Source organism: Dermacentor albipictus, chromosome 6, assembly GCF_038994185.2.
Source record: "Dermacentor albipictus isolate Rhodes 1998 colony chromosome 6, USDA_Dalb.pri_finalv2, whole genome shotgun sequence".
NCBI lineage: Eukaryota > Metazoa > Arthropoda > Arachnida > Ixodida > Ixodidae > Dermacentor > Dermacentor albipictus.
Genome location: NC_091826.1, coordinates 16971555 through 16999422, shown reverse-complemented (window position 1 = coordinate 16999422; position 27868 = coordinate 16971555). Strand labels below are relative to the sequence as shown.

The 27868-nt window shown below is 46.2% G+C and overlaps 1 protein-coding gene across 1 annotated transcript; it reads left to right on the top strand.

The window, feature by feature from the left end:
* Positions 1-146: 146 nt before the first annotated feature.
* Positions 147-27815, top strand: Pex13 (peroxin 13). Its single transcript, XM_065447313.2, has 7 exons — positions 147-441; positions 9222-9389; positions 13545-13767; positions 14223-14409; positions 15411-15590; positions 17173-17295; positions 27592-27815. Exons 1-7 carry the CDS (start codon positions 356-358, stop codon positions 27738-27740), a joined length of 1116 nt encoding a protein of 371 aa, XP_065303385.2. The 5' UTR covers positions 147-355; the 3' UTR covers positions 27741-27815.
* The last annotated feature ends 53 nt before the right edge of the window (positions 27816-27868 follow it).

Sequence of the window (27868 nt, the reverse complement as noted above, 5' to 3'; positions counted from 1 at the left end):
AAGTTTAAAAGAATGCGTCATATTTTTTTGCTTGAACCATAAAAGTGCTGCATTATTTTTTGCAACAAACATCTCGGAAATTTTAATGTGCAGTCACTGAAAGGCTATTGTATGATACTCTGCTGTGGCGTGACTATAACGAGGTAACGAGTCAGTGCGTTAATATGATGGCGGCCGCGTAGGTACGCGGAAGCGAGTGCACACGCGAATGCGAAAGTCGCGCAGCCGGCGGTTTGTTGCGTCTGAAAAAGTTTGTGGAACTCTCACGACCCTTTTGTTCAGTCGAACTTGAATTTCTGTACTGCTCTTTGCGAGGCTTGGGCACGATCTCCTTGAGAGCTTGTCTGCTGTTGCAATGACGTCCCCACTGAAACCTTGGGAAACATGCGCTGCGGGTCGCCCGTCTACATCGACCGCCGGGCACGTAAACAATTCTTCCTGGTGAGTGGCCTGACAGCTGCAATTCTTGCAACTGAAAGAAAGTAGAGGTTCCTTTCCGCACAGACAAAACTGAGCGTTGCCTACATTGCACGGTTCTTGTGTCGTCCGACTTAATGTGCCGTCGTAAGAGGAAAGTAGCGCGGATGATGGTAATGAGTTTTTTAGGTTTTGAATCGGTTGCGCAGCGTCGGTAATTTCATCGAAAGAGGCCTGTGTTCTCGAAAGTGTCTGATCCGTGTTATGCGCTGAAGGTTCTGAACAGAAACACGGGCCGCAGTGCCCGAAGTTGTGTGTCCTAGCTTTAGTTTAGTAATCCACGGGGTAAGCAACGACAGATGACATGGAGCACGAAGTTACTGCTTCGAATGTTGTTCTATGTAGTCTTCGTAACTTTTGATGAGTTTTGATGAAATTAAGTCGTTGTTAATGCTGCTTGCCGGGTTCACTCACGTAGGGTGCCGTCAATTCGAGGCCGCTCGGCGGCTTAATGTTTCGCAAGGTGTGCGCGATACCGCCTGCAGGAAAGTAGGCGATTGAGAGAGGATTTGTGTCGCGTTGCTTGCGGCCCAGGCGACCTTCCTCCCGTGCGCAGCGCAAAAGGCCGTGTCTTCCGGCTCCGCTGAAGTAGAGCTGTTGTGTCGGTCGCTTATTGCGCGCTGGCCATTCCGTGTTGCTCCACAGCTCGTGTCCAGCGTTGTTGTGTGCGAGAATCGGAAAGATTTCTGAAGCCCAGAAGCAATGTCTAGTGGACTGTGCACGATCAACCGTGCGGTTGCACTGAAGAGAGCTTGTCGTACTGATCATAACTTGCCACGCTCGACATCCTAGTGTATATAACGTACGAGCGCCATAACATTTTTCGGAAATCATACAGCATCTCTAGAGCGTGCGTTTTGTGCGGCAAGGTACGCATAACGTTTTCAGAGAGCTGTGGGGGTTTTCTGCCATTGCTGTACAGCGTTCTTTGTCATGGCACTAGAGTGAAGATCAAAATTTTACAAGTGGGTGCGTGTTCCACACACTTTTCTCAGCTTTTCGAGTGTAATGTACTTCGGTTAAATCGTCACGTTTTCCCCGGCAAGCCTTCTTTTTCTTTTTTTCTTCCACGAGCTCCAGCCTTCCCATGCACTATACCGGGCAATAAAAAATCATCTTGGTGTTATCCTCTCAAGCTGGAGGATGCATGCCTTCAGCAGTGTCAGCAAGTTGGGAAACTTTGCGGTAAAGCTTCGACGATATATCAGCTTCTAGTAATTAATAAGCAGAATGTCACACTTATAGGTAATGAAGGTACTAACGGAGCTGTCCTGGGTAAAAAGATTAATGCCATGTGGTGTTGTGCATCCAGCCACATTTTGAAATTCTTATTCACCAACTGTTGTAGTGCATAGTCATGAGGGCCTAGACTTTCTAGAACTGTGGAATACTTATATATATGCTGCTGAATGTCAATTGTTGAAAGGACTTGAATTCCATATGCTCGATTGCATATTGTGGTGCTAAGTCTAAGCTCGCTGAATGGAAAACACAAGAAGTAAACTGTATATAACCTGTATTCGCAGTTGTACTATAGCACCGTAACAAATGGGTTGCTGGGAGGAGTGACTGCTGATTCACTGGCTGTCTTTCAGGCCCATTGAACAGTCTTTGTTGTGGTGAAGCATTGAATAAATAAAAACAACTCTAGTGACCTTTCTTGCGTCGTGTTGTGTAGAGTGCACAAAAGAATATGGGCAAAGAAATGCTGCCATGAACAAGGTTTACTTGATTCACCTGCACGATAGTTAACCGGTGCATTACAAAATGGTGGAGCTCAAGTTCAGCAATGCAGGGGCAACACAAAACTCAAAAGGAATGCCAAAGTTCACATGTGGTGCAGGTGTCTTATTTGAAAGGCTGGGTACAGCTATAGTTGACTAAAGTACAACACAGCAATGGATCCTGAAGTACACTTCTGAGGGGTGTGGTCTTAAAAACAGCAGACAGGAACATCCTATTTGGGCCATTAGCAAGAAGTGGTGCATAGGAATTTGTGAAAGTGTTGAACTGCTTGGTCAATTCTTCCAATGGCAGCAGTAGCAGTAAGTACGTGCTACGTGTTCAACTTATGGATAACTGTTCTTACGCTACATGCAGTGAGGCAGCATATTTCTAAAAGCAGCATTCACCAGAGAACATCAGTGTTTCGGACTGATCTTGTCATGTCCTTGCTGAGGAACATTTGTGCTTTCTTTTTTCCTTTCCGTTTCCCTTTGTTGGTTTTGCAGGGCAATAAGAATACACTAAAAATAAAGGTGCTAGCACTGACATTTTGACAGAGGCTCGTCATTTACTCTGAAGTAGTGCTTTTTTGATCAGCACAGAGAGCTGAATCAGGGGCTGTGGCAACTTGACAACTTGGTTGTGTACACGTGTGCAAAAATGCACATTGTGTTGCACAGATGTAGCAGGTGCGCGTGAGCGGGGTCCAGATGGCACTTAGGCCTGTGTGCTGTGCTGTCTGCTGCTGCTTAGCACCTCCATGTCTGCATCAAGTTGGCACCACGTGTAGGGAAGTTGCAGAAAAATAGTGAACCAGCCTTCCCACCTTTCGTGCATGCGTTAATATGAATATACCAGGGTGCAACACTTTGTGAACTGGTTCACATAAACAGAATGATCGAATGGACCTATTGTTGGCAGTGTGACAACACAATGACATTTAGCAAGCAGTAGAGTGAGAGAGAAAACAATTAAGCTTCACAACCATTGTGCATGTCTCAAAGGTTGTTGTCATTGCAAAACAATGGGCCTTGATTCATCCAGAGTGTGTAAGCTAAAGGTAGCCAAAGACAACAGGCAAACGATGCTGTCTTGTTTTTTTTTTTTTGTCCATGTTATGCCTTCAGCTGATGCCCCTCAAGATAAACTGTTACAAACTCATCCAGTTGCCTATCCTGTTGTAATGCATTCTGCTTTCTTTATTTGTCCATGAACTTTCTCTCCTGCAAGTTACCACATCAAACTGTCTTGGATGTAGTTTTATTCATTAAAGATGCAGTTTTCAAGAGTAATGGGCTTTAGTTATATTTGCTGTGGTGGGAACACAGCAGCTGCTTATGACTTATGGCATTTTCTGACTTTGACATGCAGGCCACTGGCATGTGCTCATGTTTGTACAGTTTGGCTCGGTAGCGCAGAACTATGAGTTCAGAAACTTTCTGACCAACATATTAGCATACTGTAACCACATTACCACTGCTGCTGCCTTTTAAAGCTAGTCGCCATCTGCACGTGAGTGGAATAGTACAGGTAACATGCACATGACTGCTGCAGTAACAGTAGCAATCACTGCATGATGAAAACTCTTCACATTGAGAGCAGCAAGGTGAGCTGGACACATATTTCTGTACGATTCCTAACACCTGGACTCACACGTGTGTAAAGCGCTTCTGTCATTTTTGTTACCTGCAGCATGTGCAACTGCAACCAATACCTTCGCACACTTTCTTTCTGCCTATTCGTGCTACAGTGCAGACAAACTTTGTAACATGTTCGACAGACTGAGCACTTGTCCTCTGTCAAAAGCGGAAGGTCATAAGCTACTGCTTCTAAAAGGAAGGCCACACACAAGGCTAAACCTGTGCTGGCCGAGTTTTTAAAGTCTACAGGCCTGCGCTTCAATAGAATTTGATGATAATTCCCGCTACCTCTGAATCATGTGCATGCTTTTACATTCTTTGTATTGATCTCCTCCCTTTCTTACCCTTGCCCTCTCCCTCGGTACAAGGTAGCCAACCAAAACTATCTCTTGTCAGCATCTCTGCTTTTTGAAGCAGCTTTTTTTGCTTTTGTATGTTCATTAGCATTAATATTTTTATACAAATCTTGCATTTGTGTGAAATCATGACCTAAGACCCCATAAACAATACAGTCAAGCCTTGAAATAACAAACACAGATTTAACGAATTTTTGGATTTAATGAAGTGACTATAAAATGTTGCTCACCAATATAGGGTGTACCGAATATTGCTCACCAATATAGGGTGTACCGAATATGTGCTATAACAAGTATTGCATGTAACAAGGCTTTTAGTTTTAAAAATATTTGTTGTCACAACATTGTCATAACATGGCTTGACAGATTTTTTTGGTTACTTGCCAAGCTTAGGAATTTACCAGTGTGCACGCTTATCTTGACATACAGTCATGGCAATCTCAAAGCACATTCGAATGGTCATTTTAGAGCACTCGGATTTTGCTGCAGAAGTTGTTAAAGACGACTTAAATATGTAAAAAAAAGACAGCTTGAAAACGTGTAATGGGAATGAACTAGTCTGCCAGCGATTATCTGGCTTCATCATTGCCATTGGGGTAAGCTCACCATAATGCTTAGTCACTCTTTTACATGACATTCAGATCACTGCTGGAGCAGTCTGAAATGACCATTTGAATTGTGTGCACAAGTGCATGCCAAAATAGCACAGCAAAAGCCCTGATGAAAATAGTGTTTAAAATGTGTCGTGTTCATCTTGAGACATTTCTGGTTGAACCTTTGCTGCAAATTTGAATAATATGATGTCCAAAGTCCCCTTTTGAAGAGTGCTGGAAGCTAGACATCTGGGTGTTTGTTCTTGGTTCCAGTATGTCACCATGTTGTGGGCTGACAATCCTTTCATTGTTTATAAGAATGTTTTACATGAGGCATTTTTTCAAGTGGCTGAATGGGTGCTCTAAATGTTTGCCAGACAGGTAATGGTTGATGTTCTCTTATGTGATATTCCTGTAGAATCCACATACTTTCTGAACAACTTTCTGAAGAATTCATACTTCTTAATGCATCCAGCAGCCGTACACATTTATGTTATCAAACATATAAGGCATGCAGTGAAACCAAAATTTTCAGTAGACAGAATTAAAGGAGTTTTCACATATTTTGCAACAGATACAGTGTCGGTGGCGTTGTCAATAAGAAAAAAATCATCCCGCACCACACTGGCCCTCTGCATGGCACGTAGATGTTACTGGACTAATTGAATTTCCCACAGTAAAATGTGTAAGAAAATTTGTAAAGTCTGACATGCACACAACCTACACATATGATAGCGTCGGATTGTAATTTGAACATAAGAGAAAACACAATTTTGTTAAGCAGAAACTCGAACACAAACCCCTTTTTTCTTGCTTACGAGGGCATGAGCCATTGATGAGTCACTACTTGCACCTTCTGCCTCACGGGGGTACAGTGTACTAGAAGGGGCAGTGTCGCGGGCGGCACACTCCGTGTGGCTCCGGCAGCGTCACAAGTAGCGGCGGCGCTGAGATCAACCACTCTCGAAAAGCAGCAGACGAAACGCTCGCACACACTGCGACGTACCTGTATGCTTGACAAGTGCAGGAGTTTTTGTTCATGTTTTTGCCCCAAGCAAATTGGTTATTATTTGGTCTGTATTCTCCGATTACACTCAGACAATGAAATGGTTTTTTTTTTTCTGTTTTTAATGCCACAGATGCTAAACCTTTTCTGATTGTCGCTGGAACCTAGCCACGCTGTCGAGAACACAGGCACTTTCGATCGCAATCAAGTCCCATGCGGATTAACTTTTCAACATAATAGAACATGACCGCTGCTGTTTGTTCAGCCACCAGGATCAAGTTTATTTAGCTTTCTATACGAACTCGAGTGAGCAGATTCCGATCGTACATAATCACAATCGAGTGACTGCGTGGCAGGGTAATTATACATAACTAATCCCCGCAACATCGAAAGTAAGTGTAAATCAAGCTGTTACTTTGCATTGTCCTCTCCTTGGCACACCTTTCAACAGCACATTATAGGTAACGCCTTAGATGAAAATAGAAACCGCGCTAATGAATAACTTCGAACAGCCGGGCTTGTTGCTTCTGACACGAATAGAAATGCTCACGAATTGAAAAGCAGCAGAGAAAACTGGCATGCACGGATTGAAGTCACGTACACTCACAGAAGCCACTTATTCTCAATAAGTCACTGAAATTCATCTGTCGAAAACATGCCGCGCCCGCACAGTAAACATGGGTGAGCAGAAGGAGAGGACTTGCACAACAATGATGCCGGAAGCCAAACAGTAGCCTCGCTACAACGGAAAAGCAGCTAATTGTTGTATTTATGGAGAACGTGCTTTGGCGAGCAGTTTAACGACCCAGTGAAAACACATGCATAGGACATCTGGATCATGGCCCGATGTCCATGCACCATTTCGGATACATATAGGACATCCTGGATATCCTATTACGAATCTCCCAAAGTTATTCTGCATGGACCTTTTCTTTTGACATGCGTGTGAATATTTGTCCTCCAATTGAAGCTATGCCTCATTAGTTTCCTTGTAACAGAATTATGTTCTTTCACATGTTCAAATTACAATCCAAAGTTATCACGTCTGGAGCTCGTGTTTACGTCATACTACAAAATTTCTGATGCACTTTACTTTGAAAACTTCAAGTAGTTCAATAAGGCAATTGCACCACTTGGCGCAAGGCCTAGAAGAACGAGGAGTAGGCTGCACTTCCGCACATGTGCGTGCACGCATAACGTGTGCCCACAAGTTATCTGTTCTTGATGCATGGGTGCTCTGCCATTGCATCTATCAGACAGCGTGTGCTGCGGCTGTAATTAGCATTATGGCGAACACTATGCAACAGGCCTTGGCATATGTCCGTAAAATGTACCCAGCCATGTCCACATAATGTCCCTCGCGTACACTCAATGGATGTCCACAGGACACAGAAAGTGCGGTCAAATGGTCATGGGAGGGGCGTTCGCTGGACATATTTGACACTTCCCTAGGATATCAATGTCCTAGCAGTGGATGTCGATAAGATATCCATAGGACACAATTCTTGTCAGTAGCGATATGGGTACTGCATTTCACAAATGGGGCACTATTCCATTGTCTGTGTAATCTATAACTAGGTGCTCACTATACAGGCATCACAGAGTATGGGGGCACACACAAGAATCGGTATGGTGCCAAAGAAGGGTATCTGGATAGCAATGACAGCATTAATTGGTATCAGAATGGGCACAAAAACAAACGACCTGCATTACGAATGTCCCACTGCTTGCTTTGCTCCAAAAACTCCTAGTCCCTGTAACAACAAAAGTAAGTTTAAATTAAACAGTTACACTGTACGATTGTTCTCTCCTTGACACACCTTTCAACAGCACATTAAGCGGGGCCCTGGAATTTAAGATCTGCGCAAACAAATATCACACAATAACAGCTGGCTACCTCCTTGCTGTTCACACGAGCTGAAATGTTCACGAATTTAAAAGCAGCAGACATTTAGAGAAAGCCGGCGAAACGCCACCTAAGCACTTTCAAGCCACACAACAGGCACCGCATGCAAGAACGAGCGATTGCAGTGCCGCCACTCCTTTTGCCGCCAGTGGTGTCAGGTGCCCCTATGCGTCGCTGCCTCCGTGCACTGCACTGCCCGTTCTAGTTCACTGTAACGGAGGTATGAGCCATTGCTCTGCCCTGCACTGTTGCCGGGTTCAGCCCATCATTGTTTCCATCGGGCCCCGTGTTGCACAATATCCAGTGTCGGTGTCAGCGGGGCCTGATAACGCTGTTGCATTCCACTTTTAAAGGCAAAGCTTAAGTCTCCTCCATGTTTTTTTGACAATTCTTATTTTTGCAGTAAATGATGCTTCTAGACCTATAAATCCTAGAAAAAATAGTGACAAGCTTGGGAGGGCTGTAAACAATTTAGTGTAATAGCATTTCCACAGCCAGTTTTGATTTCATTTTCTACGAGGATACTGTGTCGTGACGTAACAGCCTAGTATGGGGTCATGTGAGAGCTGGACATTGCAATGTTTGGCACTCGGTCGCCTCGTATGCTGCTGCTCATTATGAGGGCCGATGTAGCAGCATAACTGATGACGGGGCGAGCCAGAGCAAGTGTCAAATCATCGTAGTGCCCTGCTACCACATAATCATAGAATGACACGTGGCGTAACAACACACGTCACATCACAACACAGTATTCTCCTAGAAAGGAAACCTGAACTGACTGTAAAAAATCTATTATGTTAAATTATTAATGGTGCTCTAAGGACTGTCGCTATTTTTTTCTTAAGTTTAGAGGTCTAGTACTTTCATTTGAAGCAAGAAATGAATAGTCGAAAATATACCTTTAATGGCCGACTGCACCAAATTTTTACTTTGGCTAAATTGTTTATAAATGAGTAGTGTATGCTTAAAGCAATCTTTGAAAACCTGCAGGTTTGGTAATTATCTAACTTTCCTATCAACAGCCTTTAACTAGAACCTAAAAACACGACGCGTGCACCTATTGGTTAGTGGATATGATGTAGATCACAGCACATTGCCTCCGAAATTTTTCCAGCACAGTCTCAAGGGTCATGCCAAGGAGCTGCACATTCTGGGTCATATATCAGCTCTGAGTGACAATGGCAACATTTTGTTTCCCAGTTTCGATATTAGAAACTCCTGCTTTTGCTATGTTTTAGTAATACATCCACTCATATTTCAAATGTAAGGTTATTGCATGAAGGGTGCTCTTATTCCACGCTGTCTGAAACTTGGTTTTTTACGCTGTACAAAACATTGTTGTGGTGGCCTTCAATTGGCACCTGAAGGGGATGTAGCTCTTATCAGTATGGCGATCATTGTGTTTTCTATTGAAGAGTGGATGATTGAGCTTGTTTATACTGCACTATGTGAGTAAAAGCACAGAAATAAAAAAAGAAATAGAGAGGGAGACTAGCACACTGCCTGTATTTGTTGCAGGGACGACAGCCTTGCAAGTAACAGCGGGCTGCCGAATGGCCCCGTCGGCCAGCCTCACGTGACCCACCAACCACCAACTGTACCACCAACTGTACCACCAAGGCCGAGCCAACAGCCACTGCATGGTGGCTCTGGATATGGCTATGGCTATGGATCGGCCATCTCCCCGTGAGTGTTTCGCTGCTGCGTTTATTTACCAATTTGTGTAGTTCATGAACTCATTTCTTGATTCGTTGATTCTGTTTGATTTCTCTGTGGAGACGGTGCTAGAAAATGGAGATGACGGGTTGCAATTGCAAAAGCAAAATAGCATTCACACATAAATGTTTACCTGCAGCAGCTTTGAATGCATTTAGCTTGTTAGTTAACTAGTTTGTTTTATTGGCTTTGTAATGTATAAAATCATCATTTGACAATTGTATCCTGGCCTTATTGCACGAAGCAGGAAAATTGTTTTAGCCTGCTCATACTTTTTTAATTTGAAGATGAAAGTGTATGTTAATGACCAAGTGGAGAAGCTAGCTTTTAGCTGGTTGTGACTGCCAGAAAAAAATTACAATACCTATAAGAACAAACGGTAGTGTAGGCTCGGTTCGAAAAGACCCATTTTGTGAATACAAAAATTTACAATATTTTGGTGTAGTGAAAGTTTTGGCTAAATTGAAATCTGTTTCAGTGCAACAAGTTTATAATGCTTTCAGAACCATGTCACATGCATTGGCCTGGTCATCCCAGTTCTTTGTGTCTCCTGTGTTTTAGCTTGGTAGCTCGCCACGGTAGCCTTGTACTGCTTGGCGCAAGGTCACAGGCTCGATTCCCGGCTGCATTCCGATTGGGAGAGAACGCAAGAAATGCTCACATGCCGTGCTTTGGGCTGTGGGGATGCGCGGGTCTCACGCGTCCCCTGATGTTGTTTTCCCCGCGTGGCTCCTGTAATTCGGCTTCGCCGCGTAGCTTTACGAGAGAGCAGAGAGCCAGAGAGCAGTACGAGAGATAGCGAGATGCATGGATGGGTGGAAGGTAGGAGCATCCCCTTTGAAACAGGGTGATGGCAGCTACCACCATGCTCAGCAGAGTGTTGCGCCTAACGCCACCTAACGGTTGCGGTATGAAACCGAGTTTCAGGTATGCATGCATATAGTACCATTCAAGGCTAGGTGGCACTTGCCGCCGCCGCACGATTCAAAGGGTTGAGCCTCAATCATACATCCACCCATCCAACGGCGGGGTTACTTGGGCTCAAAAGGGAGAAGGCTGTGCCTCTTTGGCTAGGATTCGGCAAGCTGCGCGTATGTTCTACGCGTGCGCCTATCCATGCGTTGGTGACCCAGCATGGGGCGAATGTATTCGCTCGCTAGCCGATCGCGTACGGTCGCGGTGAGTTGTACTTCATCAAATTGTCGCGCGCCCATCGGCATTAGAGTTACTGTACGCATGTTCTGTCAGCGCCTCCTCTAGTTCTGTGGATAACAATGGACACTTTGCAAAAAAGTGAGGGCGCCTTGCCGTAGGTCCGATGAATCGTTCTGAGCTCTGGGAAATGTTCCCCGTTGTCGCCTTGTTGCTACCTGTGCCATCCAGTTTGATCACGTGTAATTCAGCCTAAGCTGTTTGTTTAGCCGTCGTACGTCGTGTCAAAATGATGGAGAAAGGCTGTATTCCATTTTCTTTTATGGGCACAGGATGAACTTGTGACTTCTCACGATGCTCGATCGCCAGCGACCACGTGTGGAGCTATCTGCACTCAACAAACGCGACTGTCCGTCAGGCCCATCGTGGTTGGGCATTTAAAGAGGATTACGTGAAGAACGTCGTGCTCAACCTTAGTGCCAGTGACCCACAAGTCGGTCTTGTTCCGGCAGCTTGCAGCAGGCACATTGGATTTAATGTCAGTAGATTCACTCTTGCTTTTCTCTTCTTGCAATGTTGTAGAAGCTGAGCCACCTCCATTACAATGCGCATATAATGCTGCGCGAACTCTTACATGGCTTGGATAGATGCTAACACATGTAACCTGTTGCATCGCCAGCTGTTGAAGCAGGCTGCGTTCCTTCGGCTAGCATTTGCTTCATATCGCTCGCTTATCTCGCACTTTGAGTGGCAGCATAGAGTGATCGCGCTCTTTGCGCCATATTTTCCAACAGATTGCATTTGTCATATAATTCATCGCATCAAGTAGCCAGTCTATGTGCTATCGAATGAGTAATGACGTGCGACACGGTATGACATGATTAAAAAAATAATCGTTAGCAAAAAAATCGCAGTTTCGCTCACAAGGCGAAGCATCGATTGCTATAGCAAATTAGTGCGCAGCTATATGAAGTAAGGATAGTAGAGTTTTATCAACCGTGTAAACTTGGACACATTCGCTTACTAACTGAATTAACAAGCGTGGTGTAAGTGCGCACGAGCTATCATGAACACATCACACTCGATGAGCGGACACTCGCTGTCAAAACGCTGGTGTGAGCAAGCGCGGCAGCAGCGGCAAGCGATCTTCGTGCGGTCTATCGCTTCAACGCAAGAGCAGTGGGAAAAATGCACAGTTGCTGCCAGAGCGCAACGCCGCGCGCTTTCCCTCCCATTCCCCGACGGTCTTTCGCGCAGAAAACAAGGCGTTTGCTCTCCGCTTTCTTCGTTCGCGCGCGGCAGATTGAACCGCGATCGTCAGTTTCTCGCGTGCTTTCACTCGCACATACAGCATACGACGCGCGGCGACGCAGTTATCACCCTTAGACTTTATAGAGAACATCACTGCGACGACGAAAATGTCCCTGGAATGACCATAAAATTTCTATCGCAATAATATCACTCTTGATTTTCATTTCATCGCAATAAACACGCATGTCAGCTGGCGCACACACACACAGTTTAAGCTGGCGAGACAGTGGCAGAGCAAGCCCACATCCAGAGAGCTTTAGCTTTCACTGAGCAAAGAGTGTGCTGTTTGCTTGGTGTAAGCTAAAGGTCTCTACACGTGGGCTTGCTCTGCCGGCGTCTCGTCAGAGCTCGCTCTGAAACTACTTGCCGAAACCGCCGTGCACATTGTTTAAGCCAGTGAGATGCTGGCAGTGCATGCCCACATTCAGATCTCGAGAGCTATGAGCATATAAACCGAGTGCAAGAGCACGTTCTTAAACCACTAGCCGATGTCAGCATGCGCATTCCCTGCCAAAATCCTACTTCGCTATCATTTACATGCTGTTACGTGCCCCTTTGTCCTACGACTGTGCTGCTGCACTGCAGCCTCTCTGGAAATACGGGTGCATGTGAAAACAGTTGTCACATAGTCAGGGTGGCTAGAAGAGTTTGAAGGCCGGCCTAAAATTGAAGAAGGGCAAATATTGATACAAAGGACTAGCTACAGGCCAAAGTTCACAACGTATACCTGTTATAAATTGGTCGCTGCAAATCCTTGAGTGCATGTTTCGCTGCCATACTTAGTCTGCATTCGATCACGTTATGATGTTAGCCCATGACACTCTCTTTAGTGGGTACTGCTACTTGGACAGAAAAAAAAAAATAGACATCATCTTGCCATAATAGTTCATACATCCATACGTGACGTAGTGTGCTGGCATGCCAGAAACATGGGCACAGGAGCATGCCGGAATGTCCAGCCAGGTGGGGAGCCATCTGCTAGCTTTCCAACCGCATGGGGTGCGCTCGTGCCTGCGCAGCAGCTTTTTTGCAATGTGTCCATTCGGCTAACAGGCATTCGTGTAAGTAAGGTGCAACAAATGCCCTTGTGATTGTTCGCACTACTGTGTTTTCATTCCTTTGATGCTAGAGCACTTGTGAGACTCCCACAGGGTTTATGTTAGAGACAGTAAAGAGAAACACTGAAGCTGTTTAAAATGATAAAGTATTCTTTCAAACCTAATTTTATGCTAATTTTGAAGTAAGAGGTTGATTATTGGAAGAGAAAAATAACTGTAACAGTGGGTTTTCTTTTTTTTCTCCCCACACCAAAACTGTCATGTTGGTATGTCAACGTGACGTCACAGATGCCTGTGATGTTGCATTGAGCTGGTGTTGCAACTTCAAGTCGGCATAGCCACCTGTAATTCATTTCTGCACCTTTTCTGGCCTACCAAGCCACCTGTTGCAAGAGCGGATTTCTTGGTATTCTAGAAACGTAATTTACTAATAAAGCTCAAGCTGCTTTCCTCCCCTTCAGTGTCCATTTAAAGAACACCAGACAGTCAAAAGTTATTCTGGAGCCCTGGACTACCATGTCTCTCAAACTTTTGTGCAGCTTCAAGTTGTTTGGCCTTGTGATTAATTTCTTATTTCCTTTTTTTGTATGTTTTGCTTGAACAGATATGGTACTCGCTATGGCTATGGAGCCGGTGCCTATGGATACAATAACGGCCTTTATGGGACCAGCGGCCTTTATGGGACCAGTGGCTTGTATGGAACAGGTGGCTTGTATGGAACAGGTGGCATGTATGGAGCAGGTGGTTCGTATGGAGGTGGCCCCTTGCAACAGCTAGCGGAAGAAAGCACCCGAGGTGCATTTCACTCGGTCGAGGCTGTTGTCCAGGTGAGGCAGGATGACTGGTTCTTCTTACTAAACCTGTATTTGGGCTTGTTAGTCATCACGCTTGCTTCATTGAAAACAATGATAATTTGTGTTGTGGTGTAAATGTTGAGGTGGCATGAATTGGCACATTTATCAGAAAGAGAACCTGAAAGCCTTAACCATCAATGCAAGGTAGCACTTGTAATCAATTGTGTTGACGAGATATTGGGTTTTTTTCTTTGGAATTTCATAAGCACGTTAACGTATTATAATATTTATGGAAATCTATTGTGCAAAGTACATCGATATGTAAGAAATGTTGGCCGTTAAAAAGAGATTTGATGAAATGTATTAAACTACTTAAGTGTCCTTTGGTGTACCTGTAACAGCTTTACTGGGGTGCAGCAGCTGTTCTGTTAATGTCTAGCCATTGTTTTAATTAAGAAATATTCTCAGATTTCCAAAACTCCTGACAGGCATTTGCATCGGTGAGCTTGCTGCTGGAGTCGACATACCAGGCACTGCACAGCTCGTTCCGTGCTGTAGTTGGTGTTGCGGACCAGTTCGGCCGACTGAAGCTACACCTAGCACACACGTTGTCAGCACTGGCCCTGGTCCGCTCCCTTCGGTGGCTGCTGCTCCGGGCCTGGTACCTGCTGCGAGGCAAGGGCACCGATCTGTTATGCGCTACGCTTGTGCAAAAACATTATCGTCAGCCTACCACATTTGTTGCCCGCTGTGGTGGCTTCGTGGCTATGGTGCTGCGCTGCTAACCTTGTGCTTAGCAGTGCAACACTATAGCCATGAAGCAACCACGAGGTTGCGGGTTTGATTCCTGACCCCCAGTGGGCACATTTTGATGGGGATGAAATGCAAGAAACACTCACATAGTCTGATTTAGGTGCACCTTAAAGAAACCTAGGTCATCAGTATTAGTCTGGATTTACTTGCTACGGCATTCTTCGTAATCATATCCTGGTGTTGGCAGGCTTGACCCCCTTTAATTTGTTAATTATTAATTAACACATTCAGTGTGGCTGTGGAACTTTGATTTCAATTCCTGTGTGGTCTTGACAAACTGGTGAGTCGTGCACCTTTGCATCTTACTCTGAGTCCAAGAGAGGGAACGCCACCATGTATTTGGTCTTCTTGAAGTTAGCTTCACTAACAGCTAAACCTCGAACAAATGTCGTGCAGCGGCAGCAGTGTCAGGTCGTTCTGAAGTGTGCTTTGGGGTAAAATTTTATGAAACAGTAAAAGGCTGGTAACCTTGCAACAGTTAACTAGCGGAAGAAGTGCTACGTTAGCTTTCATTGAGGTTGCCTATGGCTGTGGCCTAATGGGCTTTGTCACTATTGTCACCATGTGATCTATGCACATGGTGAGGAGCCTTTATAACAGCTGAGAGAGAGAGAGAGAGGAAAGGGGAAAGGGGAAAGGCAGGGAGGTTAACCAGAGAAAAAAAAATCCGGTTGGCTACCCTACGCTGGGGAGAGAGGGGAGGGGGAGGTATAACAGCTGAGATTTGTAGTAGAGTTGTGCAGGTGCCTTCAAAGTGGCGATCTTGGACAGGTTTTAACTGATTAGGTTAACTAACATCTGGAAAACTATCCCTTTGAAGCCTAACCTACCCAGCTCACACCTATGGCCACATGCTGATGCAGGGCGCAGTGGCATGACCGAGGCTGCCTGGAACCAAGCAACAAGAGCGGGATCAGCGATTCCTTCCACAAGCCCACCTCCAACGGATGGCTCTTCCAGCTGGCCCATCGTGGCTTTTTTCGGTTTTGTTGTAGGTGCACCATGGCTCCTGTGGAGGATCTTCAGTGCAGCAGCTCACAGGGGTGAGTGGAATCTGATGTGCAAGCGCTGTAAAAATAGAATTTTTCAGCCGTATGCCGATTGTACTACGGTGAACAGTGGTCTTTGCAGCATTTCGCACTGATAGTCTCCGTCTTTGTATGCTCCTCGAAAATACCCATACACCCTGCCTCGAACCTCACAAGATGCCCTTGCGGCCTTAACTAAATGTAAGGGACTCCTCGCTGTGTCATGGCACATGTCGCAGCTGTTAGCTAGTAGCGAGGTGGAAACTATGGCTGTGTTCAAATTCCCATCGTAGACTGCAAAGTAGACAGCTGAATGAATAGCAGTCATCTTAAGTCTCGCTTTAATTCTGATGAAGCTGTCAAAGAAGACAGCTTCCCGAAGGTAGCATCGAATTCAAGAATGATTCAGGCTACTTTGCTGTCCGTACAAGATGGCGACTGAGCAGGGAGCTTTGAAACTCAACAGGAGGGTCATCTTCCCACAAGAAAACAGTCGCGCTTCCCTATGCGAATAAAATAGGCTATGTTGTGTTTTTCATAGTTTGCAGTGGCAAGGAGTTTAAACACAGAGATATTACCGTATTTACTTGATTCTAACGCACCCTGATTGTAATGCGCACCCGTTTGCCGTGACCTAAAAAAAGAAAAGTCCTTTACAGTACCGCGCACCTCATTCTTTCATACAGAAATACAACTTTCTCTCATTTGGAAAAACAAAGATTTACTCCCAATACACTAAAGTTGCAATAAACAGAAAAAGTCACAGTTTTGCTCGAAAGGGAAAGCATCAATTGTGATAGCAAATTAGTACACAGCTATATGAAAAGTAAGGATAGTAGTTTTATGGACCGTATAAACTTTTACACATTCACTTACTAACTTAACAAGCACGGCATCACACCTGTACAAGCAAACATGAACACTTCTCGCTCAGTGACCACGAAAACTCTTATCAAAACGCTGGAGTGAGGAAGTGCTGTAGCTGGAGCGAGCGAATTGACCATTGTGCAGCCTCTCGGCTTCAACACGAACTAAGGATAGCAAAGTATACTTTCTGGTTAGGTAACCTCCCTGCCTTTATTTGTTTCTCTCTCTTGCTGGCCAACCTACCTTCTAGCTTTCAATCTAATTTCCTTTATCTTTATTTGTTTTTAGGAGTGCATTTAATGTAGCATGGCGCTTTTTTATCCTGATTGATCAGCACCTGTGTAGGCCACATCACTTTTTCCTGTTGCCTGCGCTGTTTGTATATCTCTGCACCCTAACTGCTGATCAGCCCAACTTTATACTTGTGAAATGACATTGCTGTGAAATATGCAGACGATACAGCAGCCACCTCAGAAGTGCTCTTTTGTCAAGGCATTGTCCACTTCAATTCGTCCTGCCATCTGCTCTGTTAATATAACATTGATCCCTAGCCAGCCAGCCCAACTGTGGACACCTGCAAAATGCCATCGGGTTGCAAAAGTGAAAACAAGCCATCGATTTGGTCACAAGGGCCATTTAGGCCATGCTGTTTTGTCATCACAGTATTCAGGAGGCGTGCCATAGCCGACAATAAAGTGGTTATGGAGTGTCACCCTGTTGTGCGTTGCAGAGGCCCGGTGGGCATCTGGGGAGGAGGAACACCATGTGGCCGTTGCACTCTACGATTTCCAGCCTGAAGCACCTGGTGAAATAGCAATCAAAGCCGGGCAGGAGATGCGCCTGGCACCAAAAGGTCAGTATTGTGTGCAGTGAAAGCAAGACATCTACTCGAACCGTGGTATGCACTTATGGACAACTTTCTGTGGCAATGAAGGGAAAGCTATAGGAGAAGCCTTCTTTACATGTTTTAGTGCACCAAGTATTCCGGCAACGTTTGAAAGCAGTTTTGTTTCTGGAACAGATACTGAAGCAGCATCGCATCCACATGTGATGCTTTTGCATTTACACAAACGCAGAAGAGACAAGCAGAATAATAAGTCAAATTTAACACTTCGTGATGTATTTTGTCTTATTTTGTTGTAGCAAAGGTGTTTTTCTCTCTCCACAGCTAAAGATAACGGTGATAATAATTTGAAACTTTTTTCAGGAGCTTTGTTACTTGTGCATGCTTGGCCTCCGTAGCTCTCATTTCAGTGCCACAGAAAGTTGTCCACCAATGTAGTGCCGCCTGGGAGCCCCATGCTGCACCAGCACTTTTCTAACTTTCCTGCAAGACACTGGTCTCTACGAGATGCTTCAATTCTGTATGTTGCATTATGTGTTTAACTCAAGGGTTGCGTGTCCTTTGTGTATCATTTCATTTGCCATCCATTTATTATTGCATTTCATTAATTCCTTCAGGAAATAACCACAGATCTAGAGGGAGACATTGGGTCTCCAACCATAGAAGCTTTTTTTAATATTTCATCTTAGTTTTGATAGTGAAAGCTTGCAGATACAATAATCCCTCGTTATAACGAAGTCAGCAGGACGGTGAAAAACTTTGTTATAAGCGGTAATTCGATATAAGCGACCACTCAAGAAGAGCTAAAAGCAGTCGAGCTTTAATTACACCACAACTGCGAGGAAGTCAACATACAGTGTATTAGTGAAACAGAACTTTATTCAGGTGCAAGAAAAGTAGTGACCTTTGGCTGTTTCAAGTTCTTACCGGGCGTGAGCAACCCCTGCTCTAATTTGACCAAGCATTGCATGAGGCCATGGTCGCCACCCATGCATTCTGCCTTATTTCGCCGCAGGCGTAGGTACTCCCGCATCTGCATCATAGTTGGCACTTCACGTGGCTCTTCATCCACCAGCTCTTCATCCTTGTCAGGGCCACCAACAGTGCCAATTAGTAACTTTGCATCCGTCGCCAGGGCGACCATGGGAACTGCAGCATCAGCCAATGCGAATGTCTTGGTACTGTTGTGCCATTACCACAAGCCCGGATTCCGAATCTGCAAGATGCAGAATTTATCCTGCGAGCGCCCAAATTCTCCCTTGAAAAGTCAAGATGCTGAGCTGTCAGGCAGCGGTGTCCTGCGGGAGAAGCATCGGCAGGCAACGTGTTCAGACGTGTCAGCGAGTGCCAGACAGCCCGGCGCCGCACCTCCCTTTTCCTGGGGGTCACCGCGCGCGCGAACTTTGAACTGGGTGGCCAGCGCGGTCGCTGGTTGGACCTCTCGGACGACCACCAAGTGCTGACTTTGTATTGGGCCGTTTGAGTGACAATGGTTCCTCGGGGATTATAAAAGCAGCGACGCGCGGCCTGAAAAACCGGATCCGCCGACCCACCGGGAGACAGTGTCGCTCCCGACTGGGGTGAGATGTGTCACGCGTTTTCGCCGGACGTCGCCGTGCGGGAACAGTCGCGTTTGTGTGAGCTCTCGGCCCCAGTGCCGATCCGATCTTGTCCTGTACAATGACCTGTATATAATGTATAAAATCCCTTTCGTTATTCTCATCGACGCCTGGCTCGGAGTCTTCGCTACCAACGCTCTGTCACGAAACGGGTGACGAGCGCTACGGGACCACAAAGTCGTAATCGTGGCGCAGCGGTGCAAAGTCGTAACAGTACTCGCCTTCTACCTCTTGGCCAGCAATTTTATGAACAGCCTCGTACAGATCACTGCAAGTCTGGTCATCATCAGGCTGGTCATCGTCAGGGCCGCTGACGACGGCTCGGGAAAAGCCGGCATGCACAAAGCAGTTGGTGACCTTCGAAGGTGCGAGTTCTTTCCATGACAAGTTAAGCAAATGGATCACACCAAGCAATCAATGTTTTACCTCTTGCTGCTGTCGTATGCCGCGAGCATGTGCTGCAAGAGAGCCTTGCGGTACAGCTTCCGGGTGGTCTCAATGATGCCCTAATCCATCAGTTGCAGTACCACAGTTGTGTTTGCAGGCAAAAATTCCACAGTGATCGTCTTGAGATTGTCGATCTTCCCATGGCTCGGGCAATTGTCAATTATGAAAAGCACTTGCCGATTGTTTGTGTCGAATGGTCTGTCCAGACGGCGCACATACTCTTAAAAAATAACAGCAGTCATCCATGCTCGTTTGTTACTTCTGTAGATGCATGCCTTGGGAATAGTTGCATTTTGGAAGCACCGTGGTTTCTCTGCCTTTTCCACTATCAACAAGGGAAGCTTGTCCTTGCCTATTGCATAGGCACCAAACAGCACCGTGACACGCTCTTTGCTCTGTGTTCCTCTGGATAAGGATCCACCAGGGGCAGTGAATGTGCAATTCTGTAGCAGCTTGTAGCCTCATCTTGCAGCTTGCATCTTGCAGCTTGCAGCCTCATCTAGGTTGTAAATGTCTTTGTCGTCATACTTTTCAAGTAGAGCTTGGAGCTGATGTTGGCATGTGTGGCGCCATATGTATACAGTGTCCCAGTTCACGGCTGCACTTTCTGCAACGATCAACTTCAAGGTCACGCCGTGTCGTTTCTTGAACCGCTCAAGCCAGCCATTGCTGCACGTGAAATCTTTATGACCCATTTGGAGGGCGAGAGCCTTGGCTTTTGCAGTGAGTGCAAGTCCATGTACAAGGAGATTTGCACTCCTGGCATTCTTCAGCCACTGTAGAAGTGAACCTTCCACTTCGGGGTATATTGAATAGCAATTCCTCTTTCTCTTTGCTGAGAAGCTCTTTTCAAAGCCATTCAACGCAACACTTCTTTGTTTTTTAATACAGTTAATAAAGTAAAATAAAGTAGACAGCGGTATGCCAAATTCCTTTGCGATGTCAGTTTTCTGCTGGCCACCTTTTTCCACTTCTCTTATCAGCAGAACTTTCTGCTCCAAAGTTGGACACTTTCACCCACAGATTGACGGAGCCATTTATCACTGGAGACCGTAAAACCACGTGCGAGACACACCTAACGAAGCACTCCGAATAGCACACAATCACATGGCCTCCAGCACGAATCTAAACGCATGCACCGTTGGCGCCAAAGTGACTGAATGTGGCGGGCAACGCAGAAGGCAGAAGCTTCAAAATGTCATCGGGGAATCTTGCTTTGCTCATCAGTGCATGCTTGTGATGGCAATGGTTGCAATGGCAGGCTTGACATCGACTTCATGTGTAGTGGAGGAAAGGCGATCGGAGTTGTGGATACCAAGAAGCAGGAACCGCAGAAGGGCACCCGTTGGTAAAAGATTGTGCTCGGCAAGGCAGACTGGAAGAGGGCTGCTTTGGAGGAGCAGCAGTGTCGAAACTGGCAGCAAGCAGACGAGGAGTTTGCATGAAGGCGAGTGAGAGGAGTGACTAGTGACTGGCGTCGAGAGGAAGACGACGTTTCCACGCAGACGTGGTTTCCTTGTGTTCCTTGGAAATTGCTCGGCAGCAAAGAAAATCTCGCCCTTATCCGGATACGAAGCTCATCAGAAGCCTATGGGGACCTGTGGACTCTGGTGAGGACTCTTCTTTGCCTTGTCCTACTGATCCTGCTCGTCTGATAGACTCAAAACAAGCACGGCTGGCGCTTAGGCTTAGTGCGGCCGAGCCGCCGCGCTCGCCCGACGAAGAAGAAGTGTTTGTGCCAGATGTGAGCTCCTCATCTGTACCTTCCACCGGACTGCTGCGCGTGACAACATCCATGCCAACCATGCAGCCGAAGTGTGCATACGATAGCTCAAATACCCAAGATGAAACACCGAAGAACAGTCCTCTTCGTGATGTGAATGTGAACCTATCCGCAGTCGTGCCGACGGACACTGGTGACCCTATGGACGTGCAGCCCTCTGGCGGTTCGACGAATGCAGCCAAGCGAGGTCCTCCTATCAACGTGCTTCAACAAGACGCCATCGCATCGGAGCAACCGGCAAAAAAGGTAAGGGCCACCCCAGACTATTCCTCCACGGCCTCCCCTACGCCCGCTCCCTCTCAGTCTTACCCAACGCCCACCCCTTCTCAATCATATCGAGTTCACATACGGCCCCTTTCATGCTACGACATAACTTCAGTAGCCACAAAATATGTCCAAAGGGTCATCGACCAATCTCTTGAAACCACCGGATACAAAGGGTTCGCAGCATATAAATCTACCAACTCGATCACTGTGCACTTGGCATCTCTCAGTGATGTGCAGAAAATGTGCACTTTAACATCTATCCCGCTGTCAGAAGATCAACACCTGCCTGTGCAGTGCTACTTTGCATCGGGCCCTAATATACAGAGGTGTGTTGTCTATGGCATTGACCCAGAAGACACCCCTGAGATAATATGTCGTGAATTGACCTCCACGACACACAGGGTGCTCGCAGCTAGATTCATGGGCAAAAGCCGTACATGCTTAGTGACGGTACAGGGCCCTCAATGTATCCCAGAACGGTTTTATTACTATGGTTGCATATTGCGACCTAAACCATACCTCCCTCGAGCAATATTCTGCTACCGCTGCTTTCAACGTGGACACATGCAGGCATTTTGCCCACAGCGTACTATTGATCCAGAAAAGCTCACACCAGAAGGCCAACCACGATATCGATGTGGCTTATGTAAATCTGATGAGCACGATTTGACAAGCACAAATTGTCCGACTAAACAGAAGGCCACAATCCGGATACGAAAGGCTATACCAAAAACGACTATAGTAACAACACACAATCGTTATGAGGTTCTCGCAGAAGAGCCAGAGATGCTCCTGGCAGAAGAAGAAAAAGCCCCAGAAACACAACTGTATTCTTCTGTTCTTAAACGTGGCAAGCAGTCGCAGACAAAGAAACAGAAATTACCGGAACCTCTGCATCAGTCAGATGATGACCATGATGACATTGACGCTCGGATAGACGCACTGGCCAGAGAGATTGAGCGACTACGCAAACATAAAGAATTGGTAATTCTGCGTCGTCAGAAAATAGGACCGACACGCGACGCTTCAACCACTGCTAATGCCACCGTTACGCCTGGATCCCGTCCGGCACCACAGGTCAACCAAGCTGTTTGGACAGCAGTTTTAGATCAACTTGCTCAGCTAACGTTACTCATTCAGAATTGCCTGCATCATGGCTAATTCTCTGCAGCAGCTGTCACAGGATGGAATTCTTCAGTGGAATTGTCGGGGCCTAAACTCCAAGTTAGGAGAAATTAAAACCAAGCTTCAATACAATAAGCTACATGTGTGGGCACTGCTTATTCAAGAGCATAATAAGCTATGCTCCCTAACCAATTTTAATGGGTACCATAACCCATCTATTAGAGATAGACGTGCTACTACAATGGCTTCAGCTCCCGGAAAAGCTGCAGTTTATATATCATCGCAAATTGCTCACACAGTGATTGACCTGGAGCCATGGTGTAGTGGTAATCAAGAAGTTGTCGGGGTCCTGACACGACCAGTGAAGACTCCTGTCATTCTAGTGTCATTCTACGCCAGACCGCAGCGCACACATTTGAACTTGGGGTGGATAGCCCATCTCCGGTCTACGTACCCGGGAATTCCTATTCTCGTGGGTGGAGACTTCAATGCCCCACATACAGAATGGGGGTACAAGTACAACTCCCGAAGAGGATACCAAGTTAAAAACATCATGAGCGATGCCACTTTTACACTGCTGAACCATCATGCTGTGGCTACCTGTACTGTACCCGCAGTATCTAGAACAAACGCCCCAGACCTCACGTGGTGGTTGGGTCCTGGAATGCCGCAGTGGCGGGTGGAACCAGATACATGGGGCAGTGATCATATGCCAATAATAATTGGTTTGCACAGAACGTGCATAAAGAAAATTCGACGACGAGTAACAGTCACGCATTGGGATAAGTTTCGGGAATCATCGACTGATAAAGTACCCTCAGAGCCCTCAGAAATTCTTCCCGCTTTGAAAGAACTGCTACGGAGGAACACCACTGTAACCACAGTTGACGAGGAACAACCTCAACCGGACCTCACCCTTTTGCAACTTTGGGCAAAGCGACGTCAGGCAGAATTGTATGCGTCGAGAAATCCCGATGCACCAGGTAGCCGTGCACGTGCTAACCATATAGCGGCGAAGGCGCGTCAGCACGAAAAGCAACTTTCTCGAAGACGATGGTATGAGTGGTGCGAGAATCTTGGATCGGGCATTGGAAACAGAGCACTTTGGCGCACGTTCCGGTCAATGGAACGCGGTCATAAGCAACCTGACCCTGCAGCGAGCGTTAGGTTAGCGATGCAGAGTTCGCCGCATCAATTTGCAGAACACGCTGCTAGAGCGTTTTTCCCGAAATACGATCAAGCGTCACCTATAAACTGCCCCGAAATTGATGAGTGTGACACAACTTCCATATCCGATATATCCAGCCCTTTCACCATGGCCGAACTAATAGCGGCGATTGAAACTTCGAAGAAACGAACAACACCTGGTCCCGATGGTATTCCTTATGAGGTTTTCAAGAACATGGAAGGAGCAGCTCTCGACGCACTTCTTCAGGCTATTAATAAAGTATGGGAGACTGGAAACGTTCCACCTGATTGGAAGCACTCAATTGTTGTCGCGATTCCGAAACCAGGAAAGTGTCCAAATAGCCTGCAATCTTTACGCCCAATTTCACTAACCTCAACTGTCTGCAAACTCGCTGAAAAGATGCTGGCCACACGAGTTTCCTGGTGGCTTGAACGCCACGATAAATATCATCCTGCTCAAATTGGATTCCGTTCTTACTTGGGAACTGAAGATGGACTTTCTATCTTATCAGACGATGTTTTACAGGTTTCTCCACACAGTCACGCGGGCGCACCGCGGGTGATAAGATTCATCTACTCATTCCTTCAGAATCGCACATTTGCGATTAGAGTAGATGGAAGGCAAGAAGGATACTTCACATCGAACAGAGGAGTCCCACAAGGTTCGGTTCTGGCTCCTCTTCTCTTCAACGTTGCTCTAATACCTCTAGCCTGGCAACTACATCGGATTCCAGATGTGAGGTTCTTAATCTATGCAGATGACGTCACTTTGTGGTCCGTGCATAAAGATATATCTAGACAAACTCAACAGCTTCAAGAAGCCCTTGATGTGCTGAACAACTACGCTCGGAAAGCAGGATTGGACATTTCCGCCCAAAAATCATGCTATGTTGTGGTGGCCAACAAGAAAGGACGCACAAGAATCACGCAGCACCCCTTTACATTTAGACTCGGCGCAGTGACAATCCCTGAGGCTTCCGAGGTCCGCATACTGGGTCTCGATATTCACCAATCCGGCAGTGGTGCACACTGGCTCCGTAAAACCAGACAGAGTTCGACAAAAACACTTCACCTTATTCGTCGCATTGCAGCAAAAGCAGCTGGAGCTCGTACTGACGTAGCTCGACGGTTGGTGCGTGCAGTCTTGCAGCCACGAATTTTATATCAAGCACAATTTCAACGGCTGACGTTGGCACAGCTAGCACAGTTGGAGACGATTAATCGCGATGCTATGCGCACAATCACAGCACTGCCCCGCATCACTCCGATACCAGCCCTACAGGAACATGCCCAGCTCAACACAATTGCAGAGCTAATTTTGCAACGTGAAAAAGCACGTGAAATAAAAAAGCAACTTATTCCGGCTGTCGCTGCGCTGCATGCTCATTTTCACCGCGGCTCTCGGATTGACAATCAGCCCTGTCCAATGCCTCCCTGGGAATTCACCAGCATCACAACTAATAAGCCAACGAAGTTACGACGCAGCGATGCAACAGGTACTATTGACGAACACAACATCGTCGATGCATCATGCGTTAACACCTGCAAAGTCTATACGGATGCTGCCATTCTCCCAGACGGCGGAAGGACATCATTCCTGAGTACAACGCATAATTTCATCAGCGGCCACCAGCGCTATTTATCTACGGAAGCCAGCGCTCTAGTAATGGAACTTCAAGCCATCCACGACGCTATGCAAGATGCGACATCTAAGCTGCCTACCATCAAGCAACTAGACATCTTCACGGATTCTTTAGCGGCTATTCAGGAACTCAAGAAGGTCGATAAGGCGATGGAAATCTGCGAGAGAATACACACTATGAATAGTAAGACAGCTACTTGCGTCAAGGTACACTGGATTCAAGGCCATTCAGCGAACCCTCACAACATTGCTGCTGACCAGCAGGCACACTGCCCTCCTAATCCTGATCCTCCACCTATTCCCCTCCCACCCCAACCCCGTAACTCGCTGCGAGCCCGTAAAAATGTTCTCCGGCAGGACACACGCGCTCTTATCCCACCGTGTGTCTGCTCCCTCCCCCTTCACCTTACTAGGGCGGAGGAAGTTGTGCTTAGGAGGCTTCGGGCCGGGGTGGCCCTTACACCGGCTGTTGTCTCAAGGTGGAACTGGTCGCATTTACCACTGGGTGCTACGTGTCCATACTGCTCCGTTCCTGTGGTGGAATCAGATGCATACCACCTAATATGGACATGTACGGGCTTACAATCGGAACGCTCGCGTCACCTACTGCAAGCCGGCCTCCGCTACAGTGTGACAACCAGCTATGACCGCTGGATACATGATAACAAATTTCACAAAACACTGCTTCAATTCATACACAACACAGGCCTCACAGCACATATATAATACACATATACGCTCCAACAATTATGCCTTAAGGGCAAGCCTTCATCGCAATAAAAAAAAAAAAAAAGACTGGCGTCCAGATGGTTAGCAGACTGGAGAGCGAATGAGGAGAGAAAGGCAGTGGCCACTTTTATAGGGGGATGCGGAGGTCACGGAAGACGACAAGAGTATCGCGCTAGAAAGTGTCGCAAATGTCGTGGCTCGAGTCTGAGGTTGTGTTTGTTGCGCTCAAAAACTGATTATCTCCTCATTGTGGGTATGCAGCGCAATCATGAAAACTGAATAGTTTTGCAGTAGGCGCTTTGCATGATCACTGGGCAATTTTTTCCTGAGGTGTGCAGTCATGAAGTTTGCAAAACAAGAGTTTTTTGGTGCACCATTGTCGACGACACTGTGCTATTCTACGATTCGAGTGTCGGTGTTCATGAACTGACCCTACCACGCATTTATAGCGTTTGTCTAAAGTCTGATGGCGCAAATCGAGCATGACCGGCTCGAGAAAATCGCCGAGGAAACACCAGCTTGCGTTGACCTGTGATGTTGACAGCCTGACTCGCCAGCATATTTGGGGCAAGTTATCGGACCATCTGCACCGTCAAAAGTGCAACAAAGCTAGGGTCGTTCACCACTTCGCTCTAAGTGAGGCACCCTCTTTGTGCGCCTTAAGTAATGTGGCTTAAAATGCATGCGTTTCGGTCGGGACCGGAAGAAATTTCAAATAAAGCGATATTTTGAGCAAAGCAATTTCGTTATAACAAGGGATTACTGTGTGTGTAATTTTATGTGTTCATTTCAAATATGAAGTCCACATTTGTTAATTTCATTTGATTTGCATTTTAGGTAAGCTTCTGTTACTCATGTTCCAGTAAAGATTGCAAAACATAAGTTCCTCACATTACTCTAAACAGGGTGTCAGACCCAACACTCCCTTTGAGTAAGGATCAGTCTATGGATTATAGTCGTCTCCTTATAGGAGTTTGCTGTATAGTGACTCGAAGTTTTACATGTAAAAGCCTATGCATTTAGCAATGCTTTGCTGTCACTCAAGTTTTTCTACGTGATTTTGTATTTTTAGTCCGCATAAGCTGTCAAATGATGCTAAAACCAGTCTGCATCTCAGCAGCAGCTGCTGCTCACCTCTCGAACAGCAAGTTGCGTGTTTATGATGCCAGCCTTTTTAAAACAATTTTGTCCCCTGATGACGACCTTGGCAAGCAACGATGTCAAATCTGTTGTAGAGCAATGCTGACCAAAGTGTGCAATTTTGTTGCTAAACTTGAGCAGCAACAAAGCAATGGCAAGTATAAAATTCTCTTTCAAAGTTGTTAAAATAAAAAAATGCCGGCGAGTGTATGAAGAGACAGCTCAGAATTGATGACCCATCGATACTGTGTGCTTTTATCTTGCCTTGCAGAAACAGTCTTCAGCCTTACAAAAGTTCTTACAGTCACACTTTGATAGCTAAGATTGGTTTTATGACTGTAATGCTTATTTTCTGCACACCGCAGAGCTACAGCCTCGAGTGCGTGGCTGGCTGCTGGCCAGCTTGGACGACGGTCGCCAAGTGGGCCTGGTGCCGGCAAACTACGTCAAGGTGCTGGGAGTACGACCAGCCAACAAGGGCGCTACAGCAGAAGTAGCACCACCACCACCTTGACTTCCTGCTTAGCCATTACTGTTCCTCTGTACATAGTCTGTGGATGTTGACAAATTAAAAGAATTTGCATATTTAGGTCAATGAACCCTTTTCACAATTGTAAAGCTATCTTTCCTATAAAGGAGGCA